This window comes from Thunnus albacares, chromosome 5, assembly GCF_914725855.1.
Source record: "Thunnus albacares chromosome 5, fThuAlb1.1, whole genome shotgun sequence".
Taxonomy (NCBI): domain Eukaryota; kingdom Metazoa; phylum Chordata; class Actinopteri; order Scombriformes; family Scombridae; genus Thunnus; species Thunnus albacares.
The window spans coordinates 32,620,830-32,644,661 of record NC_058110.1 but is presented as its reverse complement, the minus strand read 5'-3'; the positions used below and the strand labels follow the sequence as shown (position 1 = coordinate 32,644,661).

Here is a 23,832-nt window from a genome sequence, read left to right as displayed (position 1 = left end):
ATCAGCTTCCTCAACACTCTGGATAAGCTCCCTCACAAGAGGCAACATCTTCAAGTTCAGTTGTTGATAAAGACGGATTAAAGCTTTTGACTTCAAGGCAGCTCAAGTTTGGGGACTTTTACTATGTTCATCTTCAGACATCCGACATTGTAACAGTTATTTTGCTTTGATTGTGACCATGTGTACGTCCGGTGTGGGATTTTATTAATTGAGATTTTATCTTTTATGATACGGAACCACAGTGTGAAATAAAAATAAATAAATTGAAAATATCAATATAAATATCAAACTTTGGAATGAGATGGTTTTATAAAAAGATGAGACAGTTTGTTGAGCAGAATATATCTTTTTATTGACTCTGAAACTCAAATAAAATCAAAACTGTCAGTAGAGTATATCTTTCAGCAGTGAGGGTTGAACATGCAGGTGGATGTGACATCGTCAGCTGTGTCAGCACAGCATGGATCTTCACAGCTGCTTGCTACAAACAAAAGACCTCTTCAGATTACACTTGGAATCGTTGACAAAGTCTTTTCCTGTAGACAGAAATTAACAAAAAGAAACAATATTAGCACTCTGGACATTTTGACACTGACATTATTTGTCATTTCTCAATTAAGTATATAAAATTCTCTTTATATAACACCCTCCATAAATAAGACACAATACAATTAGCAATGTAAGGCTACACTACATTATTAAAAAAGGTCGATCTTGTATCTTGAATATAAAGAATTGACTTCCACATTGCTCAAAAGGATAATCAGATAATCAATTTGTACCCTTAAAGTTGATCTCCATGCAGTTTTCTCCTCCACCAGCATTGTTAGGCTCTCCTTTAGCCCAGCCTTTGAACTCAAACTTGCTGCCATCGCTCCACAGCCACACACCCTCCTGAAAGACAACATTTTAAGGGTCAATAAAGGGAGAATAATTTAAATTGAAATGAAAAACTCAACAGCAAAGTCTCTTTTCAGAAATAATGTCGAGGTTACTCCACATTATGAGTTGCTGTGAACACTTTTCACCAACAGCTCTTTACATTAAAAAAATCACATCACAAGTTAAGTTTTCAAATGTTATTTTTAAATGGTTCATTCACCGTCACTGGCAAATAATACTGAAAATATCTGCATAAACCTTGACTTCAACTTAAAGGACGGGTTCACAAAAAGCTCTCACCTTTACCGCATCGTGGCCTCCGACCCAGGTTGTTTTATGTGAGCCAGTCGATCTCAGGATGACGTCTCTGAGGAAGGAATAAACTTCTGCGGAGTGGATTGAAGCAAGATTCCCACCGATGGAAGTGCAGAAGCGCTGTTGGAGGAGACAAAGTGTGATGCAAAAAAGATGAAAAGAGTGAGAGAAAATGATGCATAAATGGAGTGGTTTAGATGAGGAGGGAGAGGTGAGAGTTGAAAAGTGAGAATGAACATGGAAATTAATGTTCTGTGTACTTAAAAACCAGTAGCCTCAGGTTTTCCCTCCAGCAAGCAATTAACCCTTTTTTGTATTGTGACTCTTGTGTATTTAAACTCAATAAAGGTGTGAATGTCAAACAGCTTGAGAATCGCAGGTAACCATAAAGCTGTTTGATTGTCTCACTGATATAAAGACTTACATACTGTATGACAACGTTTACTACTGAGTGATTCTTGTAAGAACAGCTGATCCACAGCATATGTCATAAATACCATATTATAAATGATGTTGTTTCATAAATACCTCTGCATCAGCCCAGTCCTTTTCACTGTGGTAGAACGTGTAACATTGATTCTCAAAATGAGTCCAACCAGATGGGCAGGTCTCAGTGCATTCATCTATAACACAGTTACAGATGATTAGAGGGATAATAATAATGATAATAATAATAATAATAATAATAATAACTTTATTTATATAGCACCTTTTACAAACAAAGTGCTTTGACGGACAAAGCAAAAGCAGTACGATGCAAAGACATGAAACAGAAGACAATAACAGATCTGACTTTAAAAAGATGGCGGCCAAAGGCAAAGAAAGACAATAAAGAGATGATAAAACGTTTAAAAGAAAAATGAAAAGTTAAAAAAAAAAAGCCAGTGACACACTGTTTACGGACTGACAAACAAATAAAACAATTTCTGAGAAGCACCAACCGTCGTCCGCCAGTATTGCCTGTGAACACGAAGAAAGATTTAGATTTTTTAGATTTATAAAAAAATATGGATGACAGAAAGTTTTTGTAAAATTGAATTTTATCAATTGAAATGTGTTTTGTTCATTTCAGCCTATTGCAAATATTAATGAAACGTTAATATTTCAATTAATTTAAAAATAATAAAAAACATGATACATGATGAAAACTAAGAGTTAAAGTTCAGGTGTTACAACACTGAAGACCTTTTTTTTCCTTCTTTTGAACAATTTCTTATTAAACAGAATTTTTAAAACATAATTATCAACACTAATATTCCTCAACAAAACTTACTATTTGTCACTTAGAAAGTGAAATTATAAGAGTAAAAGGCAGGTGAGATAAAGTTGCAAATAAGGTATAGAAAGAGTAATTAAAATTCTATGTATATATACATAAAGGGCTCACACCAGTATATATATATTACGGTATATATACTATACCATTATATATAGTATATATATACTGGTGTGTGGTGTGTAAGGCAATGTTCTTATACCAGCAAGGAGCTCCACATAGAAATACAAAAGATATTGACATATACTGTATATACACGTTGTACTTGCTTGTACATGCACACATTCATACATATATAAAGAAGTTGTACTTAAGGTATATATGGATACATAAGATACAACCAGTAGGTCTGCTGGTTCACCAGACTGAGTTAAAGTGATAATCTTGTAGGGTCTGCTGCCACAGATGGTCTTCTGTGGCAGCAGATGACCATGAGGCCTGTTTTCATTTGTAAATTTGCAAATTTGTTTTCTTTCCAAGGACCTTTTTTTAGAATAAATATTTCAGTGTTCATACTACTTACATTTGCTCCAATCCACAGTCCACAGAGGAGCACAATGAAATGAAGACTTGATGCCATCTGTGTAGAAATACAGTATATTAGAGATGTAATGCATCATAGAGAATCTATGGTGAGAAGAATTTAAATCAATTAAAATGACAATTTCATATATTTTTATTAAAGCTATTTTACAGAAATATAGCATGGTAAAGAAAAATATAACTGGAAAGGGGATTTGTTCTTGACGTGAACACTAATAATGTAATAAGTAGATCAAGAATCTTTTCTGTAGATATGAATCAAAACAGCTGATGCTATGATGAAAAGAATGAAAGTGTTACCTTGTTGTGATGATCAGGTGAGGTTTCACTTGCAGCAGCAGCAGCAGGTAGCAGTGTGTCCCAGAAAGGAAAACACAGTGTTTATATACCTTCTCTGATCATAGAATATTGTTGAACTATTGTAATGAGTTATGTGTTGTTTTAGTCTTGACGAAAGATGAAAATATTCTCTAAACAATGTTAGAAGTAAATATTTACACTGAGGTATCAGCACATACTTTATGCTGTAAAACTTCAGTTTCAAAACAGACTGTATTGACATTGAAGATCAGCTGTGTTTGACTTGCTGTCACCACCACACATAATTGGGTAAATATGAAGTTTTAACCGTGTTCCATCATCAGGCCACTGAACCAAACTCCTTCCTGCAATCCTGCAACTGCCAGAGAGAAAAGGCACTTCAGCATGGAAGTTTTTTTGGCACCTGTGCTGTGACGTATAAAACAGGAGTGACACACGGCTCCGTACATTCTTTTCACATTAAGCCACATTGTGATTTGAATTAAAAGTAAAAATAGTTGTTATGAACACTTGTGTTCATCTGACAGAGATCATAAAATACAGCTATAGGCTGTAACAAAACAAAGGACAGATGATGCAGCTGAGCCAGGACTCCCATTGTGGCAGAATGTGCTTGGGGAGATCTTCGTCCCAGCCTACTTTGTCTCTACATAGCACCTGAAGGATCTGTTTGCCAACTAGTATAAAGGGGGCCACAAACCCTAGTGGATCATAGACAGAGGCGACAGTCGAGAGGACCCCTCTCCTTGTCAGGGGATTTTCTTTAACTATGACCCTGAATTGGAATTCATCCGTTTCAACACACCACTGAACTGCAAGAGCTCTCTCGATGTAAGGTTCTCCTAGGGCCATGTCTTGATCCTTTGTTTGGGCACGTTCCTCAGGTGGTATTGCTGCGGTCACTTCCTTGTTGTTAGATCCGAACGGTTTCCTGTTCTGCACAAGGCTCTTGACTCTTCCACCAGATGTATGGCTTCAGCAGGTGACTTTATGCTTGTTAAGCCATCATCAACGTAAAAACTTCCTTGGATGAACTTGATGGACTTTTCACTGAACCTTCCATGACCCTGCAATGCCAGATGCTGGAGCCCAAAGTTGGAGCAGCCGGGGGATGAAGCTGCCTCAAACAAGTGCACCCTCATTCTATACACTGAGGGTTTGGAGTCCAAATCACCCCTGTCCCACCAGAGAAATCTTAAGTAATCTTGGTGTTCCATGAAACTGATGAAACATCCTTTCAACGTCGCACATTATGGCTATTGGACCCTTTCTAAATCAGCATAGCACTCCAACTAATGTGTTAGTCAGGTCTGGCCCAGTCAAGAGATGATCGTTTAGAGAGGTTTCTTGGAAGCGTGCCAGACAGTCAAAAACCACACAGATCTTTCCAGGTTTGTGGGGGTGGTAAACTCTGTGATGCGGAATGTACCATGATGGTTGGTCAGGCTGCGGAACCTTCTTAGCGTCTCCTCGAGTTATTATGTCATTCACGAAATGGACATAATCCTTGTAATACTGCTCATTCCTCCTAAGTCGTCGCTCTAATGAGGTGAGCCTATGAACTGCACGTAGCTTGTTGTCTGGGAGATTTGGCTTGTCCATCTTGAAAGGAAACGGGAGTTCATAGTGGCCGTCTTCCTTCTGCCTTATACCTTCTTTCACTTTAGACAAGAAGAGAAGGTCTTCCTGAGAAACTGGGTTATCATCTGCAGTGTGATCTATAAAATCGGATTCGAGGGCCTTGACTATGTCTGTTGGATTGATCTCTTTGACTTGAGTTCTGCACGCAAAGTGTACTTCTCCTTTTAGCTCAACTGATGGCGGCACAGCAGGTGTTACTTGTCTCACTATGATTCTGTGACTGACTCCTATTGCATCACTGTAGTCACTTGCTGGATTTGAGCATCCGATGATGCTCCAGCCAAGATCAGTTCGCTGTGCATATGGATGATTTTCTTCACCGTACAGGATCTCTACAGGCTTGTTGACAGTTATAGCCGATAAGGAGTCCTACATCGCAATCCAGTGGTGGTGGAATCTTGTCTGCCAACTGTTCCAGATTCCAGATGAGGCCATTTTAGAGCTGTTTCAGAAGTCGGGATGTGCGACCTGTCTGCTGGAATGAACTCTCATGTGAAAAAAGATGGCAATGGAATCCTTTTCTGTAAGTTGTATCCTCTCACTTGTGAATTTGTGAGTTTCTGCAAGGGTATGACTGTTGACCTTGTATACATTGTGGAGAGCCGCAAACTGACATTCTCTTTGTTTGTGTTAAGATTTTGGGCCACTTCATCCAGGATAAAGGTCATATTGCTCTGCGTGTCTAAGAGCGCATAGACAAGGACTTCTTGATCTGGCTGTTTAGTGGATGAGATCCAGACTGGTATGATTGAGGACGTTTGTGTGCTTAGACCTTCTTGTATGACTCTGTTAGTAGTTGCTGTCACAGCTGTTTCTTTGGTGTCTACTTTGTCTTTTGAATTGTTGTCTCCTTTCGGAGATGTTGACTTTTGATGTTCTTTGAACTTGTCATCATACAAACATGTCAGGTGTATCTTCCGGCACCTTGCGCATGTGCTCTTGTTATCACACCTTCTTGAGTGATGACCAGTGTTCAAACATCCAAAGCAATGCTTCTCCGCATGCACAAACTTGACACAGTCTTGGACTGTTTATTCACCAAACTGTCTGCACTAGGCAAGGACATGTCCTGTTCTTTTGGAGAAGACACATGATGGGATGCTGCTCTGTGTTGTGTTTGTGGACAGTGTCTTTGCTTGGATGGTTTGGCTTCATGGATGTTTTGGTTTCTCGCTTTCCACACTCTTGAGCGCTGCTACTGTATCTATTGTTCAAAGTTCAAGACAGTTGACTGGGAATCACTTTAAATGCAGCTCGGTGTCTCGTAGATTCTAGACGTGTCATAATTCATTCAAATTCATAATTTTTTCCTGATGAAATTGATCAGTTGGTTTCTGGAGTGTAAGAACTTTGTAGTAAATGTTATTTGCTGGCTGTTAACAGTTAAAGTCATTTTTATATAATATATATTTCTATAATTTATAATAACAGTTGTACTGGGCTCTTACAGACCACTAACACTCGTCTACACACCTTCTCCACATCACTAACATCAAGAAATCTGACAAATGTTTTGTATATGACATATCAGAAAAAATATATAAATTACATAGATCTATTTAGTTATTTTTGGGGTTAACTGATTTCATAGATTGTCATTTTCATATTATATCATCACACTTTCAATTGCAATACATGCACAACCTCAATAAAAACACTCTTAGTGGCTTTAGACAGCTTTCTGAGACTGTACTGAGATAACAGCAGGTGTATTTGTGTGTATTTAGCAGGTGTTTACCATGTTCACCTTTTTAGTTTAGCATGTTTGCATTACATTTACATTTATTCATGTGACAAACGCTTTCGTCCAAAGCGACATACAACCGGTACAATCCTCTGACACATCATGTGATCCCCCAGAACAGAAGAAACACAAACATCAAAAAAGATAAAAACAGTCAGAAAACAACAAAAAAACAATAACAATAATAAATGAATAAATAAATATACTGATAAAGTTAATGCAGAAAAGCAAGTTTATAAAAATGAGTTTCTAATAGTGATTTAAAGAAAGTCAGTGAGGTCAAATTTCAACAGGAAGCCTGTTCCAGAGTTTTGGGGCTCTGACAGCAGAAGCACAGTCTCCTTTAGCTTGAAGTCTAGATTGGGGGATTGTTAGCAGAGTTTTCTCTTGAGATCTAAGGTTGCGTGCAGGTAAATAGGGGCACAGAAGCTCACAAATGTATGCTGGAGCTAGACCATGTAGTGCTTTAGGAGTAATGAGTGAAACCTTAAAATCAATCCTGAAATTAACTGGAAGTCAATGCAAGGAGGCTAAAATGAGGTTTATGTGATCTCTTTTCTTTGATCCTGCTAACAGTCTGGCTGCAGCATTCTGTATAACTTGAAGCCATGAGCTTGCTTCACTGTTTAGGCAGGTGAATTAAAATCATCAATTCTTGAGAAAATGATATGAATAACTTTCTCCAAGTCCATTCAACCATTCAAAGTTGATAAAAACAGGACTGAACCACCTTATTGACATGATGATGGAAAATGCTAAATTATGCTGAATTAATATCTTCATCAGAAGCAGCGAGTAGCTGCTCAGTTAAGCACAATGACGGTTAAACTCAGCTGGGAGCAGAGTGTCACACTGTGTCTACACTGAAAGTGTTTCAGCCGTGTTATTCTGTCATCAGTCTTCTATGTTGATCAATACAGCTGTCTACACAGCCCACGTAACCAAGACCCGAAGCATATTTTAGGCTTCAAGTCTATTTTCCTCTGTTTTTGGGCTCTGATTGCTTTCAAAATGCAGGTGACGTACACAGCAGAGAGCAGGGCTGTAGCTGCAGTGCTAACATTCTGGACATTCTGGATAAACAGGACTCTAATGCTTCCAACGAAAACTACACAAAAGTGATAAACTATCTGTCCTGGCTCAGCTCCAACACCTTCCCAGTATGTTTTAAATGTTACACAATCACAGTGTTCTTGTTAACCCTCCTGTTGTGACAACAGGTGTCATTATGTGCTGTCATCAAAAAAATTGAAATGGTTTTAAAACAGTATCCTGACTAAACTTTCACGTATACCAGTCTGTCATAATCCATCAACATATTTTCCTCTGATCTCAACTATAGTTAAAATAAGTCATAATTTCTTAATCAGGATACTGTTTTGAAACCATTTCATTTTTTTTTGATGACAGCACATAACGACACCTGTTGTCCTCCCGGGTCAAAATTGACTCAAGGACAACAGGAGGGTTAAGCTGACAATGAATTCTTACAAACAAGCTAAAACTGTTATGGTTTTGTCCCAGTCTGGCTATATGCCCCTCCACCAGTCCACCAGATGCCATCAGGCTTTTCTGCCTGTCTTAAGACTGGACTGAGCGGGCGGAAGGACAGAAAAGAGAGGTTGCAGACTATATTTAAGGACCACTTGAGAGATTGTTGCTTTCAACACTGACTCTTGTTGGAACTGAGTGCTCAAGTGAACTATTAACACTTGGTATGTTATTCAGAGCTGCAATTGACTTTTAGTTCAATTTATGTTGTTTCATGCAGCCTTAATATGCATCTACTCTGCTTGACAGACTGATTATTCATGTTTTTATCAACAGCAATATATGCTGAAGTTTATTTTGCTGTCTGCTCATCGTGTATTTATTTTAGTTGTGTTCATGTGAGTTCTGGGAGGATTTGTGCATCGTTATATTGTGTTTTCTGGAGTTTTTGGTTTATCTGTTTGCTCAGTGTTTCCCGTCTGTGTTCCTGTGCTCCACGCCTGGCGGTACCTGACAGCTGCTAGTGCGAACAGATAGGGCCAATCACATCGAGCATTCCATCATTTGAGAACCAATCGTGTAGTCGGCTCCATCTTTTGCGAGCAAATCAAACGTCGAAATCCATCATTTGACAACTAAACACAGTGCGTGGTCCATCTTTCTAAACGCCAATCAAACGGCGAGCTCCAACTTTGATAAGCCAATCAAATCGCCAGTTCCATCTTTGAACGCCCAATCACGTCGAGCGCGCTTCAGTGTTGCCCTGCTGCCGTTTTTCGCTTTGGTTTTTCAGCTGGCAAGTTAAATCTTCTGTGCTCTTGACTGAATTGAATCGATTTTGATTCTTATGAAATGCTCTGTGTTCATTTTAATCACTGCCACTCACGTAAATGTCACCATGTCGTACTAATTTGCAACATTGCATCAGTGGCATTAGCCGTTTAAAAAACATCTAAAAGTAGCTACCTAACTCGGTGACCAGATGTCCCATTTTCGATCCCGCTTTTACTAGTGTGTCCGGGTGTCCATATTGTTATAAAAAATTATGTAAACATGTCCCAATTACGTATGTAACGCCCACTTATAAACGCCAAAACCATACACCTGTGCACTGCACTGCAGGAGAAGGACTCGTGGAGAAGAGACATCCATCCAGCTCCTGGATCAGCTGCTCAGGGAGCTCATGAGCAGCAAGGGGAACGATGCCCTCGGTGTTCCTCTCCTCGACACTGTCAGGATGCAGCATATCTGGCATGTCCAAAGGCGGCATGTGAAGTGCATTCAAGACCCTCCTGGTGTGTCATTGTACACAGAGACTGGAAGCATCACCACGGGAGGAGTGGTATTAAAAACATTCCGGTGTGCCAGGGGTTGCACATCTCTGGAATCGATTCACTGCCACTTGAATCGATTCATTCCAGGTTTGTGTTAAATGTTCATGTTGTTCATGTCTACATATTTTTACGCTCAATGATAAATTACTGTTTATTTATAATTCTATATGAGGATTAAGGTCAGGGGAGTGTCATCCTGTTTTTGTCTGTTGTAAACTTGAGAGCCTGTAAAGCCCTCAGAGACTTAACTGTGATTTGGGGCTCTAAGTTAATTAGAACTTGTAATCATAATAGTGTGTTCTTTGTTTATACTGTTTTCTATTTACCCATGTAGCAGGAACCTCTTAACATCCTGTACTGTATTTTCTTTCAGGGAACAGTGCGAACAGCCTTAACTACCAAATTTACCTGTTGGAAGGGCTAAATCGCTGGAACCAAGACTGGGCTGCTGCCGCCGTCTCAGCTAAGCCTTCGAGCCTGCGCACATACACAGGGGGGTTGGTTTACTGTGTGAACAGCAACTACGAGAAGGTGTTTGGCAAGAAATTGATTCCTACGTTTACACTGCCTGGGAGATACACAGGTAAAGGCAAAATTACAGGCTTTTTTGGTTTGCTTGTTTTTATTTTCGGATATTTCTTTTCCTTAAAATTTCTTGGTTTAATATTTTCTCAGGGGAGCTCATTGGAATACAATACTTGCTGAGGCAGAATAATGAGCCCCTACAAGACATGCACCCTAATTCTGAGGAGACATCCCAGTTGCTGGAGCAGTTAGACGTGGAAGAGCCTGTGGAGGAAGATGAAGGATTCGAGTTTCGAATTTGTGGGAGATATAGTGGTGTGGTCTCTGATTATACCACAGAGGTCTTCCTCTCCCAGACCCCAGAGCTTCCACTCCAGCCTTAGTCTGCTGTGCCTCCATACCAGCCTCAGTCTGCTGTGCCTCCACTCCAGCCTCCATCTGCTGTGCCTCCTCTACAGTCTACCCCCCGCAGTGTGCTCTTTGCAGCAAGTTGTAAGTGATAATTCACTCAATTCTCTTTTTAGACCAGTATATCTATTCATGAGCAACACAGACACAAATCAAATACACTGCATGTCAGTTTGTTTTGTCATAACTAAAGCTTAAGTAGACACAAGGAGATTGTGATACTGCAAAGCCGGTCTTAAACATCTGTTTTATTTTTCCAGGCAGTGGATCGGCATAACATACCAGGAATGGATTGTGTGGATGAATTGGCAGAGTACCTGGTAGAGCTGCGTACAGAGACGGGCCTAACACTGACCAACCAGCAGGCCAGCACTGTTGTGGGTCTGTGGCAGAACCTGGAACAATTTGATAAGGACAGGGTTGTGTATGCTGCTTAGCATCAGGAAAGGTTGTTGACAGGCCGCTTTAGGTCCCCCAAAAAGAAGGCAGTTTTTACTCCTGTTCAAGTGGCTCGCCTGCTCAGTGGCCTGACCGCTGTCGACTTGTTGAGATCTATCTTTGTGAGGCTGTGCAACATTCACACAAGCCCCCCAAAAATGGGACAGCACAGCATGTCAAGATGGTCTCTTATTCTGCAGGACTACAAAAAAATTAGGCAGCTGATTTTGTGCAACGGTGTAATAATGCAGAAAACCACCCTTCAACTGGTAAATCAGACCACCCTCATCCAGTGGCATAACCAACAGCTGAAAGGTCAGGAAGTCTCTGTGCTTCTGCAGGGGTTGCAACTGCCTGAGGCACGGCCGGTGGCAGCTGAACCACTGACACTTGCAAAGACATGGCCTGCATTTCCTCTACAATATCAACATAGATGTACACTTCCCACATGCCACCCAACACAGCTGGGCAGCAAAAACCAGGTTTCAGCGAATCAAGCCTTCAGTTACCCCCACAGAGCCATCAGCCCCCCACCTTCAGTCAATGTCCACCCAGATCCAACCATCAACTCCTTCACTGCAGCTTTCAGGTACCTCAGGGCTGAGGTTTATTCATCCTAAGCCAACAGCACTACCACCACAGCTGTTTTTTATAACTGGTGCCATGCTGCAGTTATTGACGCCACCCAGTCCTATCCTTGACCGAGTGCCACCAACACTGTCTCTGACAGTCCTGCCAGTGACAAAGCTGCACAAGTGAAACGGAAATACAATCAGTCAGTCACATCGAACACTTGCAAGAATTGTGGACAGTTTCACACACAAGAGATTGGCTATAGCCAATACAAGGGAAAAATATATTGCCCAAACACTGAGACCCTCAGCAACAACAGTGGCTGTACACATATGTACATATATATGTGTGTTTATATATATATATATATATATATATATATATATATATATATATACACACACACATATATATGCCTTGAAAGGCCAACAATGTGTTGAAGGAAACTGGAGATTCAGGTACATCAATCTGAAGAATCACATTCAGACTCAGAAAAATATATTATTGAACAACAACAATAAAACAGCCAGTATGGCGTGTGAGGTCAACAATCACGTTTGACTGTCTATGCTAGAAGCTTGTTTTTGAGGCTCATGAACCTGGGGGATGGTTTTGGGCAGTTTTGAGTGTTAAGTCCAACAAACAGTCTTTGAAAGACCTCAAAGGTTTTGTGAAGTCTCGCTGGACACTGAAGATTCATCCTCTGGCCAGATTGTCGAGAGATTTCCGCACAGGGATTCCCTCGATTATGATTCCCACTGCATCTGGCTCATGGCAAACGTAGATCCTCACACTGTGTCTTCATGTGCACTGGTCTCTGCTATTACCTGTGCAACAAACAAACAAGAACAGAAATTAAGAAATTGTCTCATACAAGTAAAGAGAAGTTATGAGTTTTGAATCAGATGCTGATAGATAAAGAGCCCTAGATGGATAACAGTGTTTCCTGCAGCACTTTATATTTAAGGCGGCTGCCTTGACAACACACGCCTCCCGCCTTAACTACGTAATAATTTTAAAAAAAGAATACTCACGGATGACCCACTGGCCTATACTGACCCCCACTAGGTCTAAGTATCAGGGAATTTTTGACAGTGTCTTCTTACTACATTTTTAAACTAAAATGTTAAACATGTAACAAACTCCTTTTTTAATAGTAACATCAGTGCTACTAGATGTCCTGTATATTTCTCAACAGTTTGACACAAAAACATGTACTGCATAAACCTCTAAGACCTTTACATTAATCTGATTGATATAACTGCTTACCTAATGTGTAGTCATTGACACACAGAACTTAGGGGAGGAGGCTGAATTGGTCCTCTGTGTTGATCTGAATGTCTCCTGAAGAAGCAACACAAATGAAAGAACTCAAGATGACCATATGAAATTTTCTACAAAAAAATATACACTTAATAAAGATTCATTCCAGTCACAGTCATTAAAGTGATAGTTATTATTATCATTGGTTATTTGAAGTTACATATCAGGAACTTATACCTAATCAGTGTATAACCTGCAGCAGACAGCACTCAGCACTGTAGGAGCAGAGCGGGAACACAGAAGAAAAGCGACGCACTGTGGAGCATGGGGACAGAAATAGCAAAAAACAAAAATATTTTATCCACCTAACATCAATCCCATGCAGGTGTGTGTGTGTGTGTGTGTGTGTGTGCGTGTGTGCGCGTGTGTGCATGCGTGAGAGAGAGAGTGAGCGGGACAGATCAGAGTGGAATGTGTGTGTGAGACGCTACGATTATGTGCAACCCTTAACATGTGCAACTCAAGGTACACAAGCATACATACATCATTAATACCAACTGAACATCACGGCAATCTCAGTCAGGACCAGCCCTAGCCATTTTGGTGCGAGATTGGGATTTGGTGCCCCCCCTACCCGAACCACATTACCCCACCGATACTGAAGGGTTAATAAGTGCTTAATAAAAACAGAATCCCTAGCATCCATTTGTGGAAATGTTGTTGTTGTTGTGAATGTTCATAACTGATTATGAATATTTGATAAAGTTATAGCAAAAATGTGTCTGGATTTGGACAGTTGACATTAGTTATAGAACTGCAGCTGTTACATACAATGAACAAAACCCCCCATGGTGCAGACCGTGTTTCAGTGAAGGTAACTGGAGTGCTGGATGTGGTGGCGCTGGCCACACAGCATCATTTTTTCTTTAGCCTAATTGCTGCCAATTTGCAACCCAGTAATCCAGTGTTGACCTAATTTATTGATATATTTTAATATCAATATAGCTTACAACAATGTGCTACGATGCCAAGTGGCGCTCACATCTCTGCTGCAAGCCAATGAGTGCAGAGATCTGTTTTTGTGGATGAATTAGTGGTAGCCATTATCACTGATATTTGTCAGTGAAATTTCAGCACACGAAGGGGCAGTTATCCAGATAGCTTGCTATTGGCTTGCCATTCAGTCTCATATCCTTCAATCTGTAACGTTATCTGAGTCCAACAGCTATTGTAGCATTATAATGTAGCATTAGCTTTATTGCTACTTAGCTAGTTAGCTGCTACAAATCAAACGTCTAATGACTTTACACACAGAACGGCATTTTAAAGATAACATAAGACGACATACCTCTATATCGGACTTTCTTTTCCTCCTCCTCCTTTCTTCATCTCCTCCCTTGCGCACCTGAAGGCTTGGACCTTTTCATTATTATGAAATACAGGTAAAATGTAAATATCTGCCTATCTCGACCAGAACTTGACACGGACTTGGGCTGTCACGGATGCGCATCAGACGGTGACCCATCCCCCACTCTCAGTGCGCACAGTACATGTGCAGGGTGCAAAGTGTATTTCTTTCTTTCTTGCTTGCTTGCTCTCTTTTTTCTGTATTTGTTCATTTGTTACATCCGGAAAAATAGGATAGGGCGCCCACTGGCGATTTTTTTTTATTATTATTTTATTTTATTTTCATTTTCATTTTCAGTGCCCCCCAGATAATGTGGCGCCCTAGGCGACCGCCTATATCGCCTATGCCTTACGCCGGCCCTGATTTCAGTCAAAGTCACATAAAAGAGCTAAGTAACTAGCGGCTAATCGTTAGCATGCTAACCGCTAATCGCTAACTTGCTAGCTCACATCTAGAACAAAAACAGAATAAGCCTGACATAATTAGTGCATTCGCACTTACATACTAAGGATGCACACAGTCCAGCACACAACACAGGCCACTTATGGCTGATAGACTGGCTGCAACACACTCGGGTAACTTGATACACAGGGCTGCACTCAGGTGAAAGCTGGCTGGGCAGTTGTATTAGACACGGAGCCTTTCATATGACTTACATATGATCTTACAGACATGGCGACGGTGTCAATTAATTTTAAACTTATAAATAAAAAGGATATGTCATTTGTTGTAAAATCCAACACGTAGAAGCCATATTTGACTAAAAATGGTCATTTTGACGGTACGTTAACTGTTTGAGCTTAGTGCACATTTTGAAACACCTTATGGCATTGCAAAGAGGAAAACGCACACTTAAGCATTACATAGAGCAATACAATCACGGGTGAAAACATTTAACTTTATGCAAAAAAAAAAGGCTACTTACAAGTTGTGTAGTTTGTCGATGAAAAAGCCATGCAGGTACTCTTGCAGCCTTGTGGGAGAACAAGTTCAGACTGGTTCAGACCGGTTCAGACCGGTTCAGACCGGTTCCAATTGGGCGGGTCCTGAGGATTTACTTATTTAGTAAGTCCTTAAACTAAGTTTTGTGAAATCAGTTTATTGTAAAGTACCAGGAAATCAAATTTATGATAGAAAATTATAAGTAACTAAAACATTCATACTTTTTACTTTTCTGTAACTTAAGTAAACAGTAAAAGAAGACAAAATCAATTTATTGTAAAAAAAAAATATACATTTTATAATTAAGTCACATGGACATTGCCACTGAAGGGCTTTTTACAGTGTATTACAAAAATGATGAAGCTGCCTGTATGTAGCTGCTGTAAATGTTAGCTTAGTTTGCTACATATTAATTATGTATTAATCATCAATTTTCTCATAACCCACATAACTCACATTGGGATGACAGGTTTTATATGTATTCAGTAACGTTAAAGGTTATTTACTGTTAAAGGCTACAACACTTTTGATAAAGGAAACTTGTGTCACATTTGTTTGAATTGTTAGATATGTCCAACACATCCAGTCTAATCTCACCTATGTCCTCTAATGAGGCTGGAAGTTGTGCAGCTATTTGCTGTGTTTAATACTTTGTTGATTTTGTCAAGCCAATCGGTTAATAGCGACAGACGGCAGCTCTGCAGTTTTAGTAGTATTATGAATGTTTTTTCCAGTTTGTGGTATGTAGAACAGTATGCCAGCTATTTGGTGCCGCCCAAGTCTGATCGGCACTGCCTTTACAGGAATGTTGCTCAGAGGGATAAGAGACAAACAGAGAGATATAAGCTTGTCACTTCATCTTACATAACATATACAGGGTTAAAAATGATTTGTGTCTCTTAAAATAGCAGTTTCTCTCAGAGCGTTTTCAAACCTGAGTCATTTAATCTGGTTTAATGGGGCTCTGGTTGGTTTTCCCCTTTGGTACGATTCTCTTGGGCAGATCTGAAAGCAGCAGTTGTACTCAATTTGTCATTTGGTCTATGAAATGTTAGTAAATGTTGAAAAATGTCAGTTACCATTTCCCAGAGCCCAAGATGAAACCTAAGATGTCTTGTTTTGTCCCGACAAACACTCGATAACTCAAAGATGTTCAGTTTACAACCAAAGAAAACTAAAGAAACAAGAAAGTATTCACATTAAAGAAGCTAGAACCAGATAAGCTGATTATCAAAATAGTTGGTGATGAATTTTCTGTCGATCACTTAACTGACCAATCGTCTAATTAAGATGAAGTGGTCTCACTTCGGTCACAAATAAATTCTGGAGCTGTTTTTGTGGTGGAAACATGATCCGACCCCGATCATTCTCATGTGGCTATATCAAGAAGAAACTATATAAAAGAAACTGAACCAATGAAATGTAAGTTTACCCACTGATTCATACCAGAGTGAACAACACCCTCAGATGAGATGAACACCAAACCACTGACAGCTAAGCTCTCTAGGGCTGCAGCTAATATTATGATTATCGATTAATCTGTCGATTATTTTCTTGATTAATCATTCAGTTGTTTGCTCCATAAAATGTCAGAAAATGGTGTCGATCAGTGTCAAATGTCTTGTTTTGTCCAATAGTCCACACAACCCAAAGATATTCCATTTACTCTCATAGAGGGTTAAAAATACAGAAAATATTCACATTTGCGAAGCTGGAACTCCAGATCGCCACTTTTAGCGATACAAGCACCACAGGATGAGAAGTTAACCGCCATAAGAAATTTGCAATCCCAAACTTTACAACTCTGCTACATGCATCGCTAATGACAAGCTGAAGCTAAAGATGATGCTTTTTAAAAACCTGGTTATACATTCAGCAGATCAAATACTTTTTGTATTCTTGGATGGATTATCTGTGATCATCAGTATTGTCTTTTGTCCAATCTGCAACACTAAACCATTTATTATAATAACTTTATTTATATAGCACCTTTAAAACAAATATAAGCCAGCATTCACTGGGTTTGGTAGAGATTTTAGAAAACTAGTGGTAGCTGGTCCACAGGTAAACAACAAATGTTCAGTTGTTCTAAAAGCTAAAGACAAAAAAAAAAAAAAAGTTTATTTCCTTGTTGCAGAAAGGGAAATCCCAGTCTGGTGTCTTGAGGTTGACATACTCAACATTCCAAGCTAAGGCATCCTGAGAAGATATATAAAGCGTTCTCTTTGTTTCCTTGACTCTCTGTGAACGGCATCGCTACAGCAAAGGTAACATTTCATAAGTTGACTATCAGTCTTTCAAAAATGAATCTCTTGTGTCATATTTTTAATATGTTAATCTTTTATATCTATAGCCTACATTCATTGTTAACTCCACAGGGACATCAAAGCTGAACACATTTTTCTGCAAAGCATTTCAGATTTAGGATCCTTAAACCATGAAGTGTTTGACATTTAATATGTGAATCCAAATAAGTTGATGTTCTGGATAAAACTATGCAGTAATTTCTTATGTGTTTCCACAGATGGCTTTACGTTTTCACTTGGTCTGTTGGATCAGTGGGCTGATTGTAGTGACTGTAAGTAAAAATGTCTAATATTTCTATATATGGGTTTGACCAGCAGTTAGATTAAGTCAGTGGATGCCCCTCGGTTGACTTTTATTGTATATGTGCGACTACAAGACACGTCAAAGAACAACTTCTCAGAACAGAGCAGAAAGAAATCTTCTACTATCTAATCTAATCTATCAGGATCTTGAGTTCCCCGTAATGTTAAATTGACTCAACCCTGCGAAACAGTGACATCGTTGCTCCCTCGAAGAAATTATAGAAATTTATCTTATTTCTCTCGTTTCAGTGAGATGAAAGGTTATTATTGTGTGAAATTATTTCAGTGTTTTTAAATTTTGCAACTTGTCAGAGTTTCATTTATTTCATAGCATTGATAGATCAGTGTGTCTGCTGAAGTAAATGCTCAAAAGTGCAAATTCCCACCTGATTTAAATAATGTGGTTTTCTTGTTTGCAGAGGTCGGCCTCAACTGACTTCAACGTGCCAGGTTGGTAGCTGTGACTTGTTAATACATGGATTGCTATATATGTTGCATTTTTAATTATACTCAATGGCAGCAGTTCATGAACTAAAAAGCAAAGATCTTTATGTTCCCAGCAGAGATCTGGTATTTTACCACTTACCGTTCATCTGTCTCACTAATATCTCTTGTCACTTTCTATTGATGATCAAACTAGTTCAACCAGGTGTGAATGCAATCCATACTGCATGACTACATTCTTAAAAAAAACATCCGCCTAGCAAGTTGTAATACCAGGTGTACATGAGGCGATTGGCGTTTTCGCTTCACCGCCTGATTTGGTGTGAATGCAGCCTAAATGAAGCCATTAATTATTTCAATTAAGTATAATTAATCATTTATATTTAAAGCTAAATTACTCCTGTGAAAACATGTTGCTTACAGCTCATTTATTCTCAGCGACCCCGCATTATAACAAGCGTGTATGTTTGTGTATTAGTGTGTGTGTGTTAATATGAGTATGTGAGAGGAACCTTTCCTTACCAAAAAAAAAAATTAAAAAAGATTTTCCATATCTTATCTTCTATCTAACATAATTGTGTTTCAGTGCCCGGCTGTCCCCCTGATTGGACTCGGTTGGGCTCTCGCTGTTTCATCTTCCGAAACACTGCCAAGGTTTTCGGTGATGCAGAGGTACAGGAGCAATATCACACAGTAGTTCTGATGTGGCTCTAAAACACTTTGCTGGTAACAGAATCAGATCATCTGCTGGTCTGTTGGTGCAACACTTTGGTCCAGAGTGAAATATCTTGAAAAGTATCATCCCCAGAGGATGAATCCTAAAGACTTTGGTGGTCTCCTGATTTTTCATTTAGCGACACCAACAGGTCAACATTTCCACTTGTCCAACACCTTGTAGTACACATAATACATGGCATGAAAATTGAAAAGTTGAAAAATTCCCATGAGACGTAGTGCTACAAGCTAAACACTAGCATGTTGATATGCCAGCTTTATAACTTGCCTACTGTACAAGTAGGAACAATCTATGATGGCAAACTTTTCTTTCCATTTATGATCTGTCTATCCATGATCTTGTTTTGAGTTGATGATTTTGTTTGTAACTTTTGTTAAGTAAAGTTTACTATTATTATTCTTCCCCTACATGGTAGTACATGATGTCCATGTGTTCGCTATTTAGACCCGGTCAATATTCTCCTCTGTTTACGTTCACTCACTCCTCCCTTCTTGTTTTTGTATCATTCGTTCACTTATTACGTCTCTCCCATTAGAGCGTCTGCATCTCTCTTGGTGGGAATCTGGCTTCGATCCACAGTGCTGAGGAAAAGAGTTTTATTAGAGAGCTGATTAACAAAGGGTCTGGCTCATATTTACGTAGCTGGATAGGAGCCCATGATGGAGTAAAGGTGAGATATTTACCAACACAAAGGATCTGATGCAGCTATGCCTTGTGCTACTGGAACCGGTGATGAATCACTGATTGCTACATTGTGGAATTAATATGTGTCCTCCAAGCTCAATCGTCTCAGTGCCTCTCAGAGTTAGCTGAATACAAACACACTTTAAAAGGAACTGACAGTTTGAACACAGCCTCTCTTCTTGTTGTGAGAAGTGGCCATGATATTAGGACAACATACTCAGACGTGTCCTGATAATTTTATTGTTTATGTATTTGATTGCAATAAATTGCCAGATGGTCATTTTATCCATAATCCCACCCCTGAATATAATGTATTCCAAAGCAATTTTACAAACTGTGGGCTCCAATATTACCATAGATTTGAATAAAAATCTCACTGACAAATTCTCAACAAAAACTTGGCTTCCAAAGAAAGTTTCATTGCAAAGTTGGACTGCAGTATATTGGATGGACAGATGGTCTTGTTTTTCCAGCCCATAATTTGTGTTATTATGCGTGATGTTGTCATGCATGATGTAATTAAAATTGATAAACTGGTGACCTGACATGTAAAAAATGTTGACAAATTGCACTTGTAGCAGTAACTTGCAGGTCCAATTCTTCAAAACTTGCTTTCTCCTGCAGGAGGGAATGTGGATGTGGACTGATGGCTCAAGGTTTGACTACCAAGACTGGCATTCAGGGGAGCCTAACAATCGCCGCGTAGAAAACTGTGCAGAAATAAATTGGCAAGGTACGTGTCTGTTCTGAATACTGATGATGTAAAATATATGGTCATGTGTTGTATCTGTATCTATCCTGTTGCTAGTTTTGATATGTCTAAATAATACGTATTGGAGAAATTACACATTAGAGACATTCATTGTGTATAAAATCTGTGGAGACTTTAGCACTGCTCACACATTTTTATGTTTTATAACAGGAGAAAAATGGAATGACATTGCATGCGGCCATCACAGATCGTTTGTTTGTGCAAAAGACTTGTGATGCCTCCCAACATTGACATCATATCTGCTGTTGATGGTACTTTCTGTGTCATGAGGCTTCAGTGACATCAATGTTGGCTCTAGTGACACTTTCTTCACCTAAAAGTCTTGTTTGGTATGAAATAAAGAATCATTCTGTGTGTATAAGTTTTCTTTTTTTTCACCAATTCTGGGGTTTAAAATATAAATTTCTGGAGTGCTGTAATCCAAACATAGTTTCAAATTGGAAAAAGTGTATGAACCCAAGTAACATTTAATGGCTGTCATCAAGTCACCCTGACAGTTGTTTTAGTTTTAGTGATTGTTTCCATTTTGACATTGTATGATACTCCATAAAGCTGGTCATAGTGTATATAACATTCATAATCTCCATTATTTCTATATTTTTAAATGTATTCCTGTTTTACAGTGTTCTGTTGTTGTTGATTGCTGTGATTTCACTGTCTGTCAAAGAGCATTGTAACCTCAAAGGGTGTATACAGTATATAAGGTTGATTGTAACAAAGACTTTAAAAATCTCATTAGAGCTGCATTAACAATTATTTTCATTGTTGATTATTTTCTCAACTTTCTCTGAGAATGGACTTCACAATGAAGGAAGAAACACTTTGAAACATTTGCATATTCATTGATTCTGTGTTTTTCAATGAGGGAGAAGGAATAGATAAAATGTAATAATGAAAAAATGTAATGTTGTATTTTTATATGTCTTTCAATATGTCTGAAGGAGGTCTTTACCTTAATAAAAGTGTAATACCACTGGTGGCTGCTAGATGCTGCCTCCAATTGACTCCCATTCAGAAAGCGTCAACTTCTCCCTAGAAATACTAAGTTAATCATTGTTTTCAACAAGTCATGATGGTCTCAATCTCTAAGTTCTCTCTAATAAAGTGTGCTGGTGGTCATTTTGGAAATTATTGCTCCATTAATAAGATTTGAAGTCTTATATTAGCTTTGATGTCTGCCGTGTTGGCTTTGATTGACAGCTGTGATTGACAGTTGGCTCACCTGCTGCTCTCCCCGGCTCCGGGATTCACACTGAGTCTGACTACTGTCACAATATTTCACTGAGCTAATAGTAGTAAAGTAGCTCACATTAGCTTAAGTGAGCTAGCATTTGCTTTGGCCTCAGGTAGGAAAAATGGAAATGATGGCATGAAATCTTATTAAGAAATTACAATCACTTGACTAGCAAAATTGTCAAATTTTTTCTCTCAATTGATCATTGCAATGTTACTGGCATGGTAAAAGAGTGACAGGAGTGAACCTCTGAGCTGTCCTCCCCAATTTTATTTGCAGCTACAGTATTCATTAAACCCCAAAAACAAGATTACACAAGTGGCAAAACTGATAAACACCAAATGAAATTAACTAAGACTTTTTCATCACTTTAGTCAAAGAGGAGTTAGTGCCTCCTGGTGATGAGAAGAGAAGGAATAATTGAAGTGCAGACACTGTCAGGGTGTAGCAGGGATGAGTGGACCCAAATGCAGAGATCAGAGAGCAGGAGGACTGAAGCAAATGGCTTTATTTCAACATGAGCATTCAAGCAAAAGCTGACTGAACAGACTTGACAAGACAAAAACAGGTATAACAAATGATCCAACAGAGACTGAACAGAAAACCAGGACCTAAATAGTAACCGAACTAACGAGAAGATGAGGTGCAGGTGGGGAGATGGGTGGGGAACTCAGGAGAAGGGAGTGAACATACAGGGAGCCGATTGGCTGGGGAAACACAGGGGGCAGGGCAGGGCTGATGAGGCTAACACAGGGCAGGTGTGGGGAAAACTAAGCAGGGCAGGGCTAATGAGTCCAAATGCAGAGCAGGTGTTGAGGAGGACATGAACACACAAGCCCTAACCCTAACACAGAACAACAGGAAACCAAAACCCAGAAAACAATACTCTAAATACAACCCATACCAACCCGTCCAAGAACCACCATGAACCTAAACCCAAGAATACAACACGTCAGGCTAAACAACAAAACGCAATCCAAACCCACCACCCAGGTATAGCAAGAAAACCCATATGACCAGAAAGACTTAACAGAAATCAAACCAGGAAACCTCAAAGAACACAAAAACACAAAGAGACCAAAAAACACACAAAGTCCAGGCAGGGTGTGACAGACACAAGATTTACTCCCTAATAGATTATTACTCTGAACTTCACTGCACCAAACCCCTCCCTAAACTTAATCATCTCAGAGTTTTCTGGTCTAATATGTGAGTGAATGTGGCTCTCTATGAATGCAGCTCATTAATAAAACTAGTGGAAGTCTAGGATTACTGTCCGTAAACACAGCCAACACAATTTTTATGGACAGCCCAACAGACAGAAGTTGTCCAGTGAGAGGCAATCTTTAAATATTAGTACAATATTAGTACATTGTCAGTGGTCAAACAGTGCCAGTTATTGCATTTTGATTATTTACCACTTTAAAATATGAGGAGCACCAACCCTATGTTTCATATTGCACCTATGGATGTAAAGAACATATGATTAGTAATAAATACTCAGAATTTTTGTTTTTTGTATCTTAAGATTCATGTAGAGATTAGAAGTGTGAGACTACAATTGCACCATTTGTAATTTTGTGTTTTTTAAAAAAGGAGGGTAATTGCCTATTCTTCTTCTTCGGTGTGTAAATTAAATAAATAAATAACAATAAAAATTGTACCACTCTTACAAATATAACTTACTTTTGCTTCAGTCCACAGTCCACTGGTCAAACAGAGGAGCACAATGAAGTTAAGACCTGATGCCATCTGTGTAAAGATACATTAAGGAAGTAAATGCATTATTCAGATGTATATACACGTCTTATCTGTGCAACGTAATGAGAATTTAAATCAATCAATCAATATTCTAATATATAATCCTAACAAATGTACAGTACAAGTTTTTAAAAAAATCTGGCACTGTAAAGAACAACACCCTAAAAAACACATCCTCATTAAATGAGTACAATGGAATGGAGTTGTTTTTTTTGTTTTGTTTTGTTTTTTTGGTAAAGCTTTATTTTACAGGTCCCCTAATTTTATACTAATATCCTGGAATTTTTTTTGAGTAATTTGCACGTATTTAACCATACATTTTAGGACATTTGGTACAAATATAAGCAAAAAATGGAAAAGGTGTTAAGTTTGGTTTAGTTGGTAAGTACTCTCTCGTTATATAATTTTGAGCGTATTAGCATATGCGTATTAATAAAGGGACAGGTTGACACATGCACTGTACTGCACTGAAAAGCCCACTGAGATAG

The 23,832-nt window shown here is 39.0% G+C and overlaps 3 protein-coding genes across 7 annotated transcripts in view; 1 reads left to right on the top strand and 2 right to left on the bottom strand.

Moving 5' to 3' along the window:
* Window positions 1-15,168, bottom strand: part of ccdc120a (coiled-coil domain containing 120a) — a 63,583-nt gene extending 48,415 nt beyond the window's left edge. Inside the window, exon 1 of the mRNA XM_044350494.1 lies at window positions 15,088-15,168. The gene's annotated coding sequence lies outside the window, so the exon portion shown is untranslated. The remainder of the gene's footprint in view (window positions 1-15,087) is intronic.
* LOC122981807 (galactose-specific lectin nattectin-like) lies at window positions 327-13,072 on the bottom strand. 4 transcript variants are annotated; one of them, XM_044350591.1, is made up of 11 exons: window positions 12,992-13,072; window positions 12,761-12,835; window positions 12,091-12,318; window positions 3,535-3,695; window positions 3,317-3,344; window positions 2,997-3,053; window positions 2,139-2,157; window positions 1,726-1,820; window positions 1,183-1,317; window positions 783-894; window positions 327-536 (listed from the first exon to the last, which is right to left on the bottom strand). In XM_044350591.1, the coding sequence occupies exons 4-11, from the start codon at window positions 3,576-3,578 to the stop codon at window positions 469-471; spliced, it is 558 nt and encodes a 185-aa protein (XP_044206526.1). In that variant the 5' UTR covers window positions 3,579-3,695; window positions 12,091-12,318; window positions 12,761-12,835; window positions 12,992-13,072; the 3' UTR covers window positions 327-468. The 4 variants fall into 4 exon arrangements, with proteins under 4 accessions (XP_044206526.1, XP_044206527.1, XP_044206525.1 ...); XM_044350592.1 differs by lacking the exons at window positions 12,091-12,318; window positions 12,761-12,835; window positions 12,992-13,072 and adding an exon at window positions 4,143-4,228; XM_044350590.1 differs by lacking the exons at window positions 3,535-3,695; window positions 12,091-12,318; window positions 12,761-12,835; window positions 12,992-13,072 and adding an exon at window positions 4,143-5,937.
* LOC122981812 (galactose-specific lectin nattectin-like) lies at window positions 13,665-21,238 on the top strand. 2 transcript variants are annotated; one of them, XM_044350599.1, is made up of 8 exons: window positions 13,665-14,306; window positions 17,242-17,371; window positions 17,629-17,682; window positions 18,133-18,163; window positions 18,744-18,829; window positions 19,429-19,563; window positions 20,202-20,310; window positions 20,500-21,238. In XM_044350599.1, exons 3-8 carry the CDS (start codon window positions 17,629-17,631, stop codon window positions 20,562-20,564), a joined length of 480 nt encoding a protein of 159 aa, XP_044206534.1. In that variant the 5' UTR covers window positions 13,665-14,306; window positions 17,242-17,371; the 3' UTR covers window positions 20,565-21,238. The 2 variants fall into 2 exon arrangements, with proteins under 2 accessions (XP_044206534.1, XP_044206536.1); XM_044350601.1 differs by lacking the exon at window positions 13,665-14,306 and adding an exon at window positions 15,115-15,227.
* Window positions 21,239-23,832: the final 2,594 nt, after the last annotated feature.

Bases quoted from the DNA above. Each gene is read 5' to 3' on its own strand.
- LOC122981812 (XM_044350599.1), top strand. From the start codon at position 17,629: ATGGCTTTACGTTTTCACTTGGTCTGTTGGATCAGTGGGCTGATTGTA. The intron at 18,164-18,743 runs GTTGGTAGCTGT...ATTGTGTTTCAG, and splicing joins AACTGACTTCAACGTGCCAG to TGCCCGGCTGTCCCCCTGAT. The intron at 20,311-20,499 runs GTACGTGTCTGT...GTTTTATAACAG, and splicing joins TGCAGAAATAAATTGGCAAG to GAGAAAAATGGAATGACATT.
- LOC122981807 (XM_044350590.1), bottom strand. From the start codon at position 4,189: ATGGCCCTAGGAGAACCTTACATCGAGAGAGCTCTTGCAGTTCAGTG. The intron at 3,345-4,142 runs GTGTGTTGAAAC...TGCTGCTGCAAG, and splicing joins AGAGCTCTTGCAGTTCAGTG to TGAAACCTCACCTGATCATC. The intron at 1,318-1,725 runs GTATTTATGAAA...CTCCTCCAACAG, and splicing joins AGGACTGGGCTGATGCAGAG to CGCTTCTGCACTTCCATCGG.